Below are 18,225 nucleotides of genomic sequence, written 5' to 3'. Positions count from 1 at the left end.
TGAGGCGATGGACATATCTTAAAAAAATACTTTATTGCCCATTCAAGTTATGTCACAAGTCAATTTTCAAACAGTGATTACTAGTCATTACTTATGTTGACAACCGCTTATGTCGATGTGAGTCTTGCCAATCCAAAGGATGTGGACCTAAACAGGCTCCACTCTACTCTACATTGGACAACATGTGCTTGTGTTATTGCATGAAAAAATTGTGTACAAAGTTTTGGCTGGTACGTTAAATTTAGGATTTACTGTACTTACATATGTACAGAGACGAAGGAAATACAGCAACATTCGTTCATTACGAGTCTTGTTTAGTTTAGTCATCGTTCAGGTTCAGGCAGCATTCACACATGTTTCCTTCAACTGAATTTCATTTTGCAGCAAGGTGGACAGAAAGCTTAGCATCATAGAAAGTGTCTACATTCTGGGTGTTCAAAGAGTTGCCTCGGTGCCAGCTCGTTTTTTAATTGAAAAGTATGATTAAACAAGAAAAATGAAGGAAAAAAAAACAGAATTTAAAAAAGGGCAACAAATGTGAGGAGATATTAACAGTTAAAAAAATATGCTTTGTCAGCAATAACACAAAGCTGAGATGCAGGCTATAAAGAATAAACTTCCAGAATAAGCATACAGAAACTCATAGTTGAATCAGTGTTGCACACATTTTTGAATGTAGGCGTCATTTTAGCACAGGGGTGTCTAAAATATGTTGGCTCAGATGGTAGAGCAGTCGTCCAGAAACGTGAGTGTTCCTGGTATAAATCCAGCCTCCAACATCACCCACCTTGCACCCATTGACTCCCACACTGGGGTATACATGTGTATGGCAGGACTCCCATGGAAAAGAGGTTTAAACTCAATGGGACTTTACTGGGTAATAAATAATACAATTGGGGCCCACAGCTTGTCTTTTTATACGCTTGCGCAACATTCTAAAAATCAAAATTAAACAAGAGAACTACAAAAACCATCAGAACTATCAAAGGAAAAAAAAGAGCAAAGAAGTGAGACAAGGTGGGAATGTTGATTCTCTACTAATACACTTTATATGTTTATTTTTTTTTAATCATACAACACTTTTATCATAACTACATCGGACTTAAGCCTTTTTTTTGAAAGTAAAAACATGCATCTTTTTGACTTTTTACAAGTTTGGACAACTATGGTGTAGATAATAGATACTAATTGCTAACACACCTTGTAAACACAGGCTTTTATTTCTTTAGTTGTAGAGATGGTTACTAATATTTTTCTCATGTAACAAGACAATACACATTCATGATACATTTACTTTAAAAGTGCTTTTTCCCCTCCAGTTAAAGAAGATGCAAACGACTCCTCTGGTACATCTGCTGGCTGAGGGGGAATGGAGTGCAGACATTGATGCCATGCTTGTGTACTTCCCTAAGCAGCCATTCCCTTCCAGTTCATGGGACTGGATTGGACTTTATAAGGTCAGCTTTACAGGCAACTGCCTACTGCTCACATAAATGGGAACTGCACTTTTTTACATTTTTAATTTTGCTTGTCATTCACTATCCATATGTTAGACAAGAATACATGTTTTTCTTATTTTATGCATTCTAATTTGTAATATACGGCAAGTACGAGATGGCTAACAATGAAGCTAATCTGAGTATTCTATTGCAGCCATAAAGCCCTCAAAAACAATATCCAAAAATTGCCTACAACATTCCATTTTTACATGCTGTGACCTGAATATTGACAAAATATTAGCGATATTGTTATTATAAGCACTAACACTGAGGAACTTTTTTAGCAGCGCCGTGCGAGGTAACCAGCTTATGCAGCTATTGACATAATGAGCCGGTGAGCTGCTGCATCGCCTCTGAGTTGGCCTCTGAGTTGGCAACAGTTAATTCTAGACCATAGATCATGGCTCTCACTTGTATAGTAAACATTTTTGCTATGAACTGAGAAGTTGGTGAACTTTGACATTCAACATTGACCAGGACATAGCGAGAAAGACACAAAAAGACACTTGTTTGTGCCCACATTTTAATTTCTATTTTTACCTGCGTGAAAAATTATGATTATTTCTTTATTTAAATGGGAAGATTTGTACATTTTATCAGTTTGCATCTTAATGAGATTGTACAGTAAGTGATTGTTTTATTATGTTCGTAGTTTGTATTTCTTGTTTAGCACTAAGCAATACTACTACTTGCTGAATATACTTATCACTCAGCTTCTAAAACTTGTAGCTCATCCTTTGTGTATTCAGGTTAAAAAATAAGGTTCTGGATCATAATTTGCCCGAAAGAAGGCTCTCATGAAATCTCATTGAAAGAAATAGCGACCATTGTGATGGGTCTGTGAAATTAATGCGCCGCCATATGATTATAATCACCAACATATGTAAATATTACATGTTATTATGAATGTGCCTGTTACATTACATACTATATACTTACAGCATGTATGTAAAGTGTTGGATATTTTTAGAGCGCTTTATAGGAAGAATAGAGTGCATCCTATTATTTCCACTGTGAGCTGACACTTGCGAGTGTTTATTTACGAGTTTGAATGCATAAAAAAAGAAAGACATGTGTTCTTGTTTTACATAAAGATTGTGAATGATAGGCAAAAATCCAAAAAGGTGCAGTTCCCCTTTAAAACCACAAATCTCATTTTTGTTATACAGTCATTATTAAGTCCTTCATTTGTTGATGGATTTCAGGTTGGATTCAGCAGTGTGTTTGACTACATCACATACACGTGGGTCAAAGATGACGAAGTGGCTGTCGATGAAAAAGCCATAAAGGTGGTAAACAGTAATGAGTCTGTACAGTGCATGACCAGTATGAGGAAGTAATTCATGGTGGTCTGCTTTTGTAGGTGTACATGAGTAAAGATGAGATCCCAGTACGGGGAGGAGAATGCGTGCTGGGCTACTACTGTAACACTTTACAGTGCATTATTGGAATCAGCGAACCATTCAAGGTGAGTGTAAATGTCACAGTTTGTACAGTGGGGTAAATATATTTACAAAGACATTAACAGCACTGTCCGCTGTATGCACCACCTTCTGAAGGCATGATGGGTTAATGGTCTTGAGTGCGTGACTTGCGGTTCTCAGTCGAAACACTGAGGGGCAGTGTCTCTCAAGGAAGCAAACACAGCTTTTGCTGACTAGATATTTCCATTCTTGTAAAGTAGTGAGCAATGATGACCCCAACATTCTTGTTGGCACTTGAACTAATCATTCAGAAACATAAGTTTACATTTAATGCTTAGAAATCGTTCATGAAGATGGAATGTGCAACCAGGCATAAATGCAGATCATGTGCTTTGCACAGGGACCCGCTATCTGTGGGGGGCCCTCGTCACTGATAAGAATAGTGCTGGGTTTGAATCTCGGTTGGACAGGTGTCAGGAAAATATGGAAATTTTTATGTAATTTTTCAAATGTTATTTTTTGATGAACAATATATTTACCATCAATAATTTTTTTTTACAAAACATTCATCGAATTCAAGTTTGATTAAAAAAGTAAAAATTATTGTGTGAAAGTGTGAACATGTTTTGTAATAGGTGATGGGGAGAGGAGTTCAAAATTACATTCCTCTTATAGCCCAATTTAGCCACTTTTGAGCTTTGGGATGTTTTTGTGCAAATCAAGCATCACTGCAATTGACACACTCTATTTTGTTCGATATCAAGTACACAATACATGTATCCAACAGTTTGCATTAAATGTTCAATCACTGTTGATTTCTCTCACACAATATTGTGGGCATTTCAAGCATGACTTGGCTCTCCTTTGCTCTGGGACCCTCCTCGGCAAAAGCCCGGTCCACGGGATGTTTCGCAGGGGGAGGAGTGTACATTATGATTGTGATGCTGTAGGGCATGGGTGTCAAACTGTGGCCCGCGGGCCAAATTTGGCTCGCCTTGTAATTTCACTTGGCCCTTGAGGCGATATCAAATTAACACTAGAGCTGGCCCGCCGATTATATTCAGCGGCGGTGCCGCGGTAACACCGCATTAACTGCTAATTCTCATACTTGCCAACCCTCCCGGGAGACTCAAATTGCAGTGCCCCTCCCATAAATCGTCACGTCCGCTCTTCACCTAGTCCAGCGAATGCTGGCCCAGTCACATAATATGTGCGGCTTCAGCACGCACACACACGTGAATGCAAAGCATACTTGGCCAACAGTGATACAGGTTACACTGACGATGCTCGTATAAATTACTTTAACACTGTTAGAAATATGCACCACACTGTGAATCCACACCAAACAAGAATGACAAACACATTTCGGGAGAACATCCGCACCGTAACACAACATAAACACAACAAAACAAATACCCAGAATCCCATGAAGCCCTAACTCTTCCGGGTTGCAATATACACCCCCGCTACCACCAAACCCCGCCCCCCCAACCCCACCCACCTCAACCGACGCACGGAGTTAATGTGCGGATGTTCTCCCAAAATGTGTTTGTCATTCTTGTTTGGTGTGGGTTCACAGTAGAGATGCGCGGATAGGCAAATATTTCATCCGCAACCGCATCAGAAAGTCGTCAACCATCCGCAATCCACCCGATCTAACATTTGATCAGAACTGCATCCGCCCGCACCCGCCCGGTATATCTAATATAGACGATGCAAGGCATTAGTGAGGCACCTGCCAACTACTCCGGTTTTCCCGTAATTCGTACGGTTTTCATCAACCTATTCCGGGTTACGGGTGCAGTGATAAAAAATACGTTTTTTCTTTAATTTAAAAAAAAAAGGGTGAAAACTACGCGAATTGCACCTTGTGCAGACAAGATTTTTCGATCGGACACGGAGGAATTAGCGATGTAAAAGACCACTTTGGGACAAAAAAACACAAGTCTAATGCCGTTGCTAGCGATACAAGTGGAAAACTTTCAACGTTTTTCGTCGCCCAAACAGATTCTTTGGATGTGATAAATGCCGAAGTTTTATTTACGGAGGCAATAATTGAGCATGGACTTCCAATCGCACTGGCTGATCACATGGGACAGTTACATGTTTGTAATGCAACCTTTAAAAATCATTACGCGGTGATCGCGGTCCCAAAAATAAACTTTTCTTGCATGATAATGTCCAGAAAAATTCGCTTTATATTACTATAGAGTCCTTTTAACGAATGAGTTTGATGGTTTATCACAAACCTTAAATGAAAGAAGTCCTTTCTTCTCCTGCACCTGCATGCACTTTAGCCTTGCTTCCTGTGTGGTGCGCAATCCTGTCGGCTGTATTTCACAGCACGACATACTGTTAAAAGTGTTTATACTATTTATGCTTTCAAGTCCAAGTTGAAGAAATCTTGTTAAATGTTGACAGCATAACTACCAAAATACAGAAGTATGTCCTTAATATTTTTGCAGTGCTATTTCTGTTGAAAAGTTAAAATGATTACATTAGAGATGTGATGTGCCACTTTTCAAAGTGTCTGATGGCTTAAATTAATTTTCATGAATTTTTCATATTTTGAATTCTTTTGAAAGGCTTACAAAAAAACTACATTTGAATTGTAATTCCATGCTATTGACAGGACTATTAATTTTAATGAAGTTAGCTTACCATGTTTACAGTATGATAATTGTGATAGAAATGTGAATTTCGGGGGGTGGCGGGCAGGTAAGCTGCTTACATGCTGCGCGTGACGCCGGCCGCGGCGAAGGCGGACGAGGCGGGGTGTCGGTGCGGTGGGTGCGGTAGTGACCCTGGACTTGCGTCGGGCCCTTCTCGCGGCTCGCCTCAGCTACAGCTCCCGGTGGGGCCCTCTCGGAGGAAGGGGCCTCGGTCCCGGACACCGGCGAGGCGTCCCTTCTCCGCTCCGTAAAAGTGTCCATCTCTTTTCTTTTTTCTTCTTCTGTTGTGGCATATGCAGCAGGTGCCTGCTCGTTTTTCGTATGTGGGTAACAACATTTAACTATGTGTATATATTTCCGAATTGGTTTAACTGCCACCCGCAAAAAAAAAATAAAAAATAAAAAAAATAAAAAAATCTAATTGATCCGCCCGACCCGACCCGCACGCGGATAAAATCTTATTTTTTTAAATTTCATCCGCCCGATCCGCGGATAATCCGCGGACTCCGCGGTTGTGCCCGCAAACCGCGCATCTCTAGTTCACAGTGTGGCGCATATTTCGAACAGTGTTAAAGTTATTTATACGGGCACTGTCAGTGTAACCTGTATTGCTGTTGGCCAAGTATGCATTGCATTTACGTGTGTGTGTGTGTGCGTGCTGAAGTTACACATATTTTGTGATCGGACCGGCACGTTGTTGGAATGGATGAAAAGCAGACGTGACGACAGCTCGTGGAGGAGGATAAACGCAGTGCCTTTAAAGCACGCCCCCAAGACTGTGGTCCGGGTGGACTACGAGGTATAATGACTGAAGAAACAACTTCGTTCGATAATGAGGGATGCCTCAGCTCAAAGCCTGAGCCCCGACATTAATGAACTAGCATCCAAGAAAAGATGGCAGGTATATGGCTTGGGCACATCAGATTAGATCAGTGTGTTGCAAACTGAGCAGTTTAAAGTCCTGAATGGTTGGTTTATTCATTGTTATTTTATTTTCTAAATTATTAGCCTGTGGAAAAAGTTAATGTTGATATTTACCTCAGAAGGCTGCAAATAGAAAAGAGGCATTAAATGTTTATTTAAATTGTATTTGATATGCCATTGATATTTTTTAATTATTATTATTATTATTTGAAACTCGATTTTGTATGTCACTATAAAGTTATATAAGCCTTGCTTGTTCAATATTCAATGCAAAACTTGTTTGGGTTTTAAATTTTGGCCCACTCTGTATTTGAGTTTGACACCCCTGCTGTAGGGCGTACTCACACTTGTACAGGTTCCCTCTTCTTCTCCTGAGGCCTCATGTAACAGTTGCGTGGCGGTCCTACTAAAAGTAGACAAACGTTCAAATCCAGAAAACTACATACGCCAGTAAAAATACCGATGTATTAACGTGTGCACGCACACAAAGCCAAGCACATTTATTTTTCCATCGCAATCAACATGAAATTGGTCCCAGGTGATGCGCGCCCGGGAAATACGTAAATCATATTGAGAAAAGCCATGCGAGCCTTGAGCTTGGCACGGTCTGACCAATCACAAATCAGTAGGAGGTGCTTCTTTCTCGTGATTCGATTGAACGGCAGAACTGAACCCAGACTGGAATAAAAAGAAATGGTTGTGTTAGGAAGAAAGTGAAGAAGACGATAGATGTGCGTGGCCAAAACTGACTCGAGAGAAATTAGTGCTGCATCCCGTTTGAAAAGATAGTGGCTACAATTCTAGGTAAAACTTGAGAAGTTTTATATACTCTATAAATTCCCCAAATATAAATACAATTTGTGTAACCTGTAACAAAATGTGTTTAGACAGTAGCCTGCTCACATGAGCCGGATTATAGCTTCATGTGAAAATGATGTTAAACGGATAGGCAGGTTGTACACCAGGTTTGCGCTGGTGATACGGGGGCCATTTTCTTGTCCCATCATTTCTATCTTGCTATATTACTGAGATTTCCCTAACTTTGTGGATTATTTCCTATTTGGAGTATTTCAAAGTATTTCTATTGTGGAATGTGGCAGCTGTTTTTAATTTCAGGCATGTAAAATGTCCGGGAAAACACGAAATCTGCGTTTTTAAACATTCATTTTGGCGTCAAAATATCACTTCCGCACTTTTTTAATATCAATAAAAATACGATCTATACAAAATTTGTTGATCTTTCGCCTCAGCCGCAGGTACTCGCTGTTCCTCTTGCCTAAATGCAGCACTGAGTGGTAGGACAAGGAGATGATCGGGAGCACTGAAACAAGCTTGCTAGTTGGCGAACCGTCTAGCGAGGTTACTTGATGTCGCCTGCGCTCGCTCTCCGAGTCAAAACGTTGACGGATGTCCACTTTGCTGCTAATCATATTTGGATCTGAACCAGTTGTAGTTCTAAAATATTTATTAGTAGCCAGTGAGAAGGTATATTTTTGACTTGACGGATTGTAACAGAGGTCACAACACCTGAAGTATATTATCCGAGGATGCGTGGTTACAAGATAAAGTTGACAAACTGGAATTCTTTGCATGCATGTTATAGAATTTTACATTACATTTCAATTATAATAATGTCAGTAAATGATCCACTAAAAAAACCTAAACATTCTGCGGTATATTAAATGGGACATGTAAGTGTCAAAAAGACAGCCCCAAAAGAAGTTGGTAAATGACAATAAATCTAAAGGTCAAATATAGGGTAGAAATGCATCAATTTGCAGGAAATGTTGTCTTTAATTTCCTTTTGGGGTTTGCGTGGCAGCACTTTGTGCCGATAGAAATGTTCCTCTTTTTTTCTCAAAGGATGCTCACATCCCTGTTATCATGAGAGGACAGATCTAATTAATAACTGAAATGTCTGTATTACACACATTAATGTAGCCGATGGTAAAGGGGTATGAAGGTTGGAATATTTTGAATCTTTTTTTTTTGTAGTAAATCGTGTCGATTATAATTGAGAACTTGCGATGAAACGATTGCATTACGGTCATTCTATGATGATAATAATAATAATCATGTTGTGTTTAAGAAGTGAAATAGAACCAAAGCATTGACCAGTGCGCTCACACTTGCCAAACATGTCGTACTTTAGGTGTCAAGTGAGCCCCAACATGGTAAGATTGGCTTAGTGTGAGTATACCCTTTGTTTTTAGTGGAGAAACCCTTGTCAAGAACAGAGGTCAGATGTTTCTTGCAGTTGGACACCGGGGTTGCACACATCTGAGGACGGATTTTGGTCCACTCCAGTACACATACTCTCCAAATCCTAAAGGTTTTGAGGCTGTCGCTGGGCAACTTAAAGTTTCAACTTCATTCTGTCGGACTAATGGTGCGTTCCATTTGCACTGGGAAGTCTGAATTTTATTGTTGGATTTTATACTTGGAGAGTCGGAAAGTCCTTACTAACCCCGAGTTAGCCTCAGGCTCTGAATGTAAACAATAACAGAAGCTTCTGTAATATCCGTTATTTGTACCGCTGACTATTTTGTGTCGCACTATATCAGCCATATACGATGTATTGTTGGATGTTTATATATCGTAATTCGACTGTAGTGCAAATTACATTTTTTGACGTTTTTCTTACGCTCTCGATCGCTTCTACTGTGTTTGAAGGTTGCAGAAGGAGTGCATCTTTTCCATAAGTTGTTTATATTCAAACAAGGCAAGCATAAGAATAGCTTTCGTGGATGTAGTCATCTTGATTTCTGACCTCGTAACTCGGCTGTGACGTCATTCCCAGCTCCAACTTCCGAGGTTAATGGAATGCACCTTAAGTCAGGAAACCTCTGAGGCCACTTCAGGATATTGAGCCACTCCTTTATTTCCTTGGCCAGATGTTTTTGGTTGATGTCATGCTCATCACCCATCTTCAGTGGTCTGGCAGAGGCCAGGAGGTTCCAATTGAAGATTCCATGGCACATGGGCCTTCAAAGCAAAATGTTTCCACCTCCATGTTTGAGAGTTGGAATGCTGTTTTTTACCATTTCTCCAAACACAAAATTCAGCAGATAATCAATTATTACTTCCCATATTGTTAACTGGAGTAATAAGTGCTGCTTTCTTTTAGGTCCATGCGTCGAAGGTGGCCATTGAGGAGGGCTTTCTGCCTGAAAAGCTCAGGAGTCTGCATAGAAGCTGAGCGACAGAAAACATTCAGGACTAACAGATTCATGCCTGGTTTATTGATGCCTAAACTATGTTTGTAATATGTTTTACTCATCCACTGATAGAGCAGCTTTTCTTCACAGTGTTACTCTGCTAGCTCTACCAGTGTCATGAGTGCTGAACGATTGTACTGTGTATCATTCATTGATGATGATGCAGTGCTTTAATAGGCTGACAGTGTATCAGATTATGTTGTCAGATCCACTGCAGCATGATGGGACCTGAGTTTAAGTGAATTCCTCATGCAAACAATGGTTGTTTTCATAGCAAAAACGAGGGTTGGTACCAAAGCTAGTCTGTGGTATTGTCCATCCATACATCCATTTTCTACCGCTTGTCTCTTTTGGGGTCGCGGGGGGTGCTGGAGCTTATCTCAGCTGCAGTCGGGCGGAAGGCGGGGTACACCCTGGACAAGTCGCCCATTAATCCTAGATTCATTGGAAAACAGAAAAGCAGGTGTAGGTGATGAGACACCAGATTCCTTCATGGCAACTACACATTCACTCTCATTATCTTTTTAGTGAGACTTTTAAAGAAGTCATTATAATTTATTTTTTTTACATTCAAAACATTCCAAATTTTGCATAAGTTATGTTTCACAGTCTTCAAGCTGCTTACTGTCTCTTCAGGATGCACCTTTTAGTGGGCAGTCTTCTGCCCGTCAGCCAGCTTACATATGGAATCAGCTGACAGATATAAGTTAAAACTATACTTTGTATTAGAAATGGCAACAGCGGAGGATGCATGTGCATGTATGAGCCAGTCTGCCCCACAGCAAGAGGATAGAGAAAAAGAAGGAACTTATTACTACATTGTTGGTCTACAATGTCGGAATCGCGCCATGCTCTTAGGGTAAACATCTACCATATATGGAGATGTTCGCTGTTGTCACCAATGGCAAAAAACAGCACAAATGGGGCAAAGTCCAAACAGCTCCATCCATCCATCCATTCATTTTCTACCGCTTGTCCCTTTCGGGGTTGCGGGGGGTGCTGGAGCCTATCCCAGCTGCACTCGGGCGGAAGGCGGGGTACAACCTGGACAAGTCGCCACCTCATCGCAGGGCCAACACAGATAGACAGACAACATTCACACTCACATTCACACACTAGGGACCATTTTTTTAGTGTTGCCAATCAACCTATCCCCAGGTGCATGTCTTTGGAGGTGGGAGGAAGCCGGGGTACCCGGAGGGAACCCACGCAGTCACGGGGAGAACATGCAAACTCCACACAGAAAGACCCCGAGCCCGGGATCGAACTCAGGACCTTCGCAAATAGCTCATTTGAAAGAATTACCTATTTGTACCTGATTTTCTGTATTTGGGATCTGCATAAGTCCCGGAAATTTGAAATGAAATGGCGGACATACAATACAACAATCTTGCCTTATTTCATACTTCCCCCAAACAAGCCGTTTAGAATTTGCCCAATTTGTGACGGTTTTCATAAGTTTACCCGAAAAGCTTTGCACAAGTCTGCCATTGTAGTCAATGAGTTCTTTCTTTTTCCCTATCCTCTTGCTGTGGGGCAGACTGGCCCGTACATGCACGTGCATCCTTCGCTGTTGCCATTTCTAATACAAAGTAGCGTACAGTTCTAGCTTAATCTATCAGTGAAATCGCTATGGAAGCGCTAAAAACTACAACATGGCTGACAGAGAGAAGATGCAGTTGAAGTGGAGGCACGTAAGTAAGACCGCCCACAAAATGGCACATCCTGAAGAGAGGGTCAGTAAGCGGCTTGAAGATGGTCTGTAAAACATAGTCTATGTAAACATTTTTACCACCAATCCACCATTACATGTTTTGTAGACCACAAGGAAGTGTTTTAAATGTAGAAACAAATAATAATCCTAAAACGACTTCTTCAAGACTAAATCCTTCTCACCCTAATAGGCATTTGTGATGTACTGTATTGCTCAAATGTTCTGATAATGCTGTAATATGTAAGCTGGACTTATTTACTTGTTTTTATGCAAATTTAATTGTTTACATAAACCCAGTGTTGTGAATTATCTGCTGTTGAAAGAGTCCACTTTTACTTCTCTTCATTGTCATTAATTTCATCAAAAATTCCAACTGTTCTTGGTGGACATGAAAGCACATTTATTTTTGAAGCAACTTACCTAAAGCTAGTTATTTTCTTTTATCTGGCTGTTTTAGCAGGCTAATATAATATAGCACCTTAAAGTTGTTTTAAATCACTGTAAAATGATGAATGCAAACACATTGTTGTATGTTGTATTATGCCCAAGTGTACTGTATGTATGTGTGTGTGTGTATACATATATATGTATTTAACCTTTTCATACAGTTGTTTAAAGCTTGCTGATACCTATTATTTTAGAAACATGGAAAACGATGGTTTATTTTAATAGCTATTACAAAATACTATAATATATGGCTGCAATGTACTGAAAGACCAAAAATTGTAACTTCGATAATAAATATTTGAAAAAAAAAAAAAGTTTACTATTTGTTGTCTATTATTTTGTTGACTTAAATGTGACACTGTTATGCATGTATAGGTTTTATGTGTAAAATAAAAAATAAAACACGTTTTTTGTTGTGATGTATCTAATTCTTTATTGTAATTTGTTGTGTACAATGTTTTTTATTAATTTATTTAAATTAATTTATTATCACTCAAATTAATTTTATTTTGTATAATGTATTTCTTGTGTACAGTTTAAACATGTTTTTAATTATTAAAGCTATTATATAAATTACAGTTTTTTGTATCGTGTATTTCTATCATCTGCATAGTTATATTTGCTATATATTTGTTATATAACGCGCCGCCGCGTTACAAACATTACGCAGTCGCCCTGGACGTGTGTTAGCTGTTGCCATAGTGATTACGTGTCCGACACATTACCTTCCTGGAAAGTGCGACAGAATTTTTGTTTCCCTGGCGCCAAGAAGATTATTTAAACAGACGTAACAAGGTATTTACAATGAAACAATTCAATGTGTTTTGTTCGTACTTGTTTTGTAATGTTGTAACGTCTTTTAAGGGACAATTCATGTTAAACTCGCTACGATGACTAATGCTGAGTTCAATTACCCTCGAAAACATGCACTCTATATAACTTTTATGCACTCCAGAATATGACGAAAGCGTTGTTAAATTTTACTTCTCAATGATGTACGTACAGACAAGTCGAGTGTGTAATCTTTTCAGAACAAAATTGCTTTCATACAAGTTCAAATAAATACACATTAATTAATTAAAGCTATATAAGCTCCACAAATGTTAAATAATACACGTTCGGTTAGCGTCACAAATATGACTGCAGTTGCGTTAAGGGAACGTTAATTATTTTGACATTGATGAAAAAAACGGATGACTTGACTCAATGGTTGTTTAAAAATCTAGCACTAAGTACCCCTTTAACTTAAATACGCGACTTTCTAAATAGTAAAGATTGTGAGTAGTGACGTTATTCTGGTACTTTTGCAATTTTCTGACAGTGAGGTTGGTAATTCCTGCTTTCCAGGACAACTGGAACACACCAAAAGCATTTTAGTTCTGACAAAAGCTTTTTCAATAGTGGTGGGCGATACTGCAAACTTCGATTCGATACCACGTAAATGCCGGGTAATACCGATACTTTTTTACTTGAAATTTGTCAAGGTCGTTGAATGATATTGCCTTTAATTTGTTGATCGTGAACATATATTTTAACTCCACACTCCCTCTAAAAAAACTTATTGGTGAACAGTTTAACAATACAATATCATGAGACAATGTAACAATACGAACAAAATAATATTACAAGTATTTCCTTTTATTTTGGGCAAAATGAGTAAAGATATTAACAAACAAAAAAAACACACTCTTTGCTCTCATTCAAACCCATTGTCTTTTTCCTTTGTCCAATAAACTATTCCCTCCCCGAGTTTGTACAAACAGCACAACAAAAACACTGTGAGAATTTAAACACAACGCGAGAACCGAAAATATCAGCCTAATCTGCCAGTATCGAACCGATAAGGATACTCTTAGAATCAATAATTGAGTTGATCTGCCCACCCCTAGCATTTTTAACTCAACCCCCTGCTTATTGACTCCTAATACTGATTATTTGTTTTTTTTTATGCGGCCATATACAGTTTCTGTCAGATGTTTACATACACTCATCGTGGTTATTAATATCTTATTCATTTTGGGTCCTTCATGATTGATTTATTTTAAACATATACTTTATATTATATATTATGTTTTCCAACATACATCTTTATTGATTTGCTAAATACACTACTACCTGCAGTCCTTCTGGGACATTAATCTTCACATTTATTACAATATTTAGTTGACTATGTAAAATTATGTCCCTATGTGAAATAGAGAAAAATCTGAAGTACCTGGTTGTCTTATTAAATCCATGAAAAAAAAATCCATCCATCCATCCATCTTCTACCGCTTATCCGAGGTCGGGTCGCGAGGGCAGCAGCCTAAGCAGGGAAGCCCAGACTTCCCTCTCCCCAACCACTTCGTCCAGCTCTTCCCGGGAGATCCCGAGGCGTTCCCAGGCCAGCCGGGAGACATAGTCTTCCCAACGTGTCCTGGGTCTTCCCCGTGGCCTCCTAGCGGTCGGACGTGCCCTAAACACCTCCCTAGGGAGGCGTTCGGGTGGCGGGTGGAAAAAAAAATCGGAAGGCCCAAAATTAAGATGACGGTTCCCAGAACTATGATTATATTCTGTTTTTGTTTGTACGGTCAGTGACCAATCACCCGTGGAGAAAGATGTCCGTGCAAGGAAGAAACACTCAGCTGATTGGTGGATCCACTCTGGACAGCATTGAGGTCATCCGTAACCACTCCACGCTCTTCAGAGGAGAATGCATGAGGCTGATCGAGGAAAGCAGCAAATCCTGCAAGCGCCTGCAGGATGACGACAGCGAGAAACTGGGTAACGAGTCCAACATGAGAGAAGTGCTCTTTGGTCCCACACAGATGAACTCAAGAGACATGTCTTGTGTTGGACAGACCATCGCGTCAGAGACATTCAGTATGTGAAGAAGGAACTCGAGCTGAAGTTGGAGGAGAACATTTTGGAGACGGATCGGCTTTTTGCGCTGCAGGACAGAGTGGTGAAAGCCATTGAGATGTGCAAGGAGCCTTTTCGAGTAACCGTTCTTTGTCTGAACGAGAGGTGAGCTTTTCTTTGAATTCTGCAACCTATAAAGTGTTCAATTCCCTTACAGACTTCTACACGCAGTTTAAAAAAAAAAAAAGTACGTTAAAGAAGTTAAAAGCAATCCAATGTATGGCGATCTTGTTTTTTGTACGACCCACGTTTCGGTTTTTGACAAGATTTTGCCCTAGTTTTCATATTCCTTGGTTATTTTTCGGCCCAACTTTGCACAAAGCAGTCTGTCTGTTTGCCTGAACTGAACACCCAAACAAAGAATCCCACGCATCGGTCATTCAGTAAGGCCCACATGGTGGTAGTAAGAGTCTACAAATGACTAGGAACCAATATATAGGATGTGTCAGGTAGGACTCTTTAGAGAGGTACACACCTTGTACGCACGAGTGTTGAAGTAGCGTTTGTAATATGTGATCGTGATTAAAAGACAGTTCTGCAAGTCATCCAACGATGTGTTATTTAAAACAATAACATAACATGGTACCAGGTAGTGATGGGTTGATGAGGCGTCATGAAGCGTTTCGACACATTGCAAAACTGTATTGATACTGTGTCGATATTGTGTCACTAAATACTGACATCTGCTGGACATTAAAAATCCCTACAGGCAACCTATGGACCGACTCAACTGACACTGATTTTATGACCTAGTACAGTGGTTCTCAAATGGGGGTAAGCGTACCCCTGGGGGTACTTGAAGGTATGCCAAGGGGTACGTGAGATTTTTTAAAAATATTCTAAAAATAGCAACAATTCAAAAATCCTTTATAAATATATTTATTGAATAATACTTCAACAAAATATGAATGTAAGTTCATAAACTCAGTGAAGCACAAGCTCAGGTTTGTCACTAAAATGTCTGTCAAAAAGAACTGTGAAAAGAAATGCAACAATGCAATATTCAGTGTTGACAGCTAGATTTTTTGTGGACATGTTCCATAAATATTGATGTTAAAGATTTTTTTTTTTTTGTGAAGAAATGTTTAGAATTAAGTTCATGAATCCAGATGGATCTCTAATACAATCCCCAAAGAGGGCACTTTAAGTTGATGATTACTTCTATGTGTAGAAATCTTTATTTATAATTGAATCACTTGTTTATTTTTCAACAAGTTTTTAGTTATTTGTATATCTTTTTTTCCAAATAGTTCAAGAAAGACCACTACAAATGAGCAATGTTTTGCACTGTTATACAATTTAATAAATCAGAAACTGATGACATAGTGCTGTATTTTTTTTTTCAACCAAAAATGCTTTGCTCTGATTAGGGGGTACTTGAATTAAAAAAAATCACAGGGGGTAAATTGCTGAAAAAAGGTTGAGAACCACTGACCTAGTATATACAATAATATAAACCAAGTCATTGTATTTCATTTAGGATTATTTCATAACTTCATTTAAATAAAAATATATTTTTTGTCTTTTTTAGATACAGTCAAATAATGTGAACATGTATCATAACATGGAAATTTAAGAGAACGTGTTGTGAATGAGGATGCTTGTGGACCTGGAAATTATTATTATTATTTTTTTTTAACACATTTTTATTAAAAAAAAAAAAAACAGTTTTTCCAACGTATTAAATTTTAGACGCTTTCTCTTCTTAGTTAGTATTTCTCCGGCTGTAGAAAAGATCCGCTCACAGGGCACAGAGTCAGCGTCAGTGCGACACAGTTCGCGTATCGGTCACGTGACCAAAACAGCTCATGATCGGTCACGTGACTTTCTAAAAGCGGTACACGCACCAACACAGGGTTTCGCTCTATGAGCTCGACGCATGCGCCGATGCATCGGTGTTGCCGGACCCATCACTAGTACCAGGAGTGAACGAAAATTGAAGTGGTGTATTGTGAAAAGCGACATGGATTTGAAGCCACCTGAAAAGCTGAAGCTAAGTGGAAATGTCGACAGCAATTGGCGCACCTTCAAGCAGCAGTTCCAGCTGTACATGGCGGCTATGGCACTGCAGGATAAGCCGGATGCAAGGAAGGTAGCGTTACTGCTTACAATAGCAGGCCCACATGCCATTAAAGTTTACAACACTTTTGTGTTTGATAATCCAGATGAAAAAAACAAGTTGGATGTTGTCATTGAAAAGTTTGATGCTCATTGCTCTCCCAAGAAGAATGAGACATATGAGAGATATGTGTTTCGTTCAAGAGTGCAAGCTCATGGAGAAAGTTTTGACAGTTTTGTGACTGATTTGAGGCTTGTAACTTTGCTACACTGAAGGACTCTATGATAAGGGACCAGATTGTATGTGGCATAGAAGACAAAAAAGTCAGAGAAAGACTGTTGAGAGAGACAGAATTGTCGTTGGAGAATGCCATTCAAATTTGTCATGCAGCAGAATTGTCACAGATGCACGTCAAGACGTTTGGTGAAATGGCGTCCACCGCAGCCATCAGCGTGGGAGGCGACAACGTGCATGTCGTGTCAAGAGGATGGAAGTCGCAGCCTGCACAGCAGAAGAGTGACGTCATGTTCCAATGCAAGCGCTGTGGATCGCAGCACAAGCCAAAGCAGTGTCCAGCATTTGGTAAGCAGTGTTCCAAATGCTATGGAAAAAAATCACTTTGCCAAACAATGTTTTGCTAAAGGAAAACCATGCGCTAAAAAGGAAAAATCTGTCAATGTAGTGGAGGACACTGATCTGGGTGAAACATTCTTTGTTGGCCTAGTGAACAGTGAAAATAAAACTGAAGAAGTAGTCAATGCTGTTGAAAAAGACAAGTGGATTGCACCGCTACAAATAAATGGAACTCGAGTTAACATGAAACTAGATACTGGTGCAAAGGCAAACTTGATCAACATGTCAGACATCAAGGAATTGAGAGAAAAACCGAAAATCCACAGAACAACAGTTGCACTGAAAGACTACAATGGTCGTAGCATTGACAGTCTGGGCACATGCAAATTGAGAGTCACTGTAAAAGGAAAAGTGCACTACCTGCTATTTTCAGTTGTCACTGAAGAACGTGAGTCAATATTGGGTGACAAAGCATGTGAAGTTTTAGGACTGGTGAAAAGAGTGTATCTTGTGAACACAGATGTGAGCGCTCAAAAAATTGAAACTGATTCAATAGTGCAGAACTACGCTGATGTGTTCACTGGTTTTGGTGCTTTACCTTTTACATACAAAATACAGCTTAAAGAGCAGGCACGTCCAGTTGTCCATGCAGCGCGAAGAGTTCCAGCAGCACTTAAAGAGCGTCTCAAAAAGGAACTGGACCGGATGACAACACTGGGTGCAATAAAGAAAATTGAGGAACCAACAGATTGGGTAAACTCCATGGTCTGTGTGAAAAAGAAAAATGGCGATCT

General features: G+C 39.5%; 2 protein-coding genes across 5 annotated transcripts in view; both read left to right on the top strand.

Moving 5' to 3' along the window:
- Positions 1 to 12,248, top strand: part of inpp5ka (inositol polyphosphate-5-phosphatase Ka) — a 37,432-nt gene extending 25,184 nt beyond the window's left edge. For 2 of the 4 annotated variants that reach the window (XM_061925444.2, XM_061925443.2), the window contains exons 11-14: positions 1,320 to 1,457; positions 2,705 to 2,788; positions 2,863 to 2,967; positions 9,647 to 12,248. In XM_061925444.2, coding sequence (XP_061781428.1) covers positions 1,320 to 1,457; positions 2,705 to 2,788; positions 2,863 to 2,967; positions 9,647 to 9,718 — 399 coding nt within the window. In that variant the 3' untranslated portion in view covers positions 9,719 to 12,248. The remainder of the gene's footprint in view (positions 1 to 1,319; positions 1,458 to 2,704; positions 2,789 to 2,862; positions 2,968 to 9,646) is intronic. The other 2 variants (XM_061925446.2, XM_061925445.2) reach the window with 2 other exon arrangements.
- Positions 12,249 to 12,578: 330 nt separating this feature from the next.
- Positions 12,579 to 18,225, top strand: part of tekt1 (tektin 1) — a 31,079-nt gene continuing 25,432 nt past the window's right edge. Inside the window, exons 1-3 of the mRNA XM_061925442.2 lie at positions 12,579 to 12,693; positions 14,473 to 14,661; positions 14,739 to 14,904. Coding sequence (XP_061781426.1) covers positions 14,496 to 14,661; positions 14,739 to 14,904 — 332 coding nt within the window. The 5' untranslated portion in view covers positions 12,579 to 12,693; positions 14,473 to 14,495. The remainder of the gene's footprint in view (positions 12,694 to 14,472; positions 14,662 to 14,738; positions 14,905 to 18,225) is intronic.

This window comes from Nerophis lumbriciformis, linkage group LG30 (assembly GCF_033978685.3).
Source record: "Nerophis lumbriciformis linkage group LG30, RoL_Nlum_v2.1, whole genome shotgun sequence".
NCBI classification, from domain to species: domain Eukaryota; kingdom Metazoa; phylum Chordata; class Actinopteri; order Syngnathiformes; family Syngnathidae; genus Nerophis; species Nerophis lumbriciformis.
This window is presented reverse-complemented; position numbering and strand designations above follow the sequence as displayed.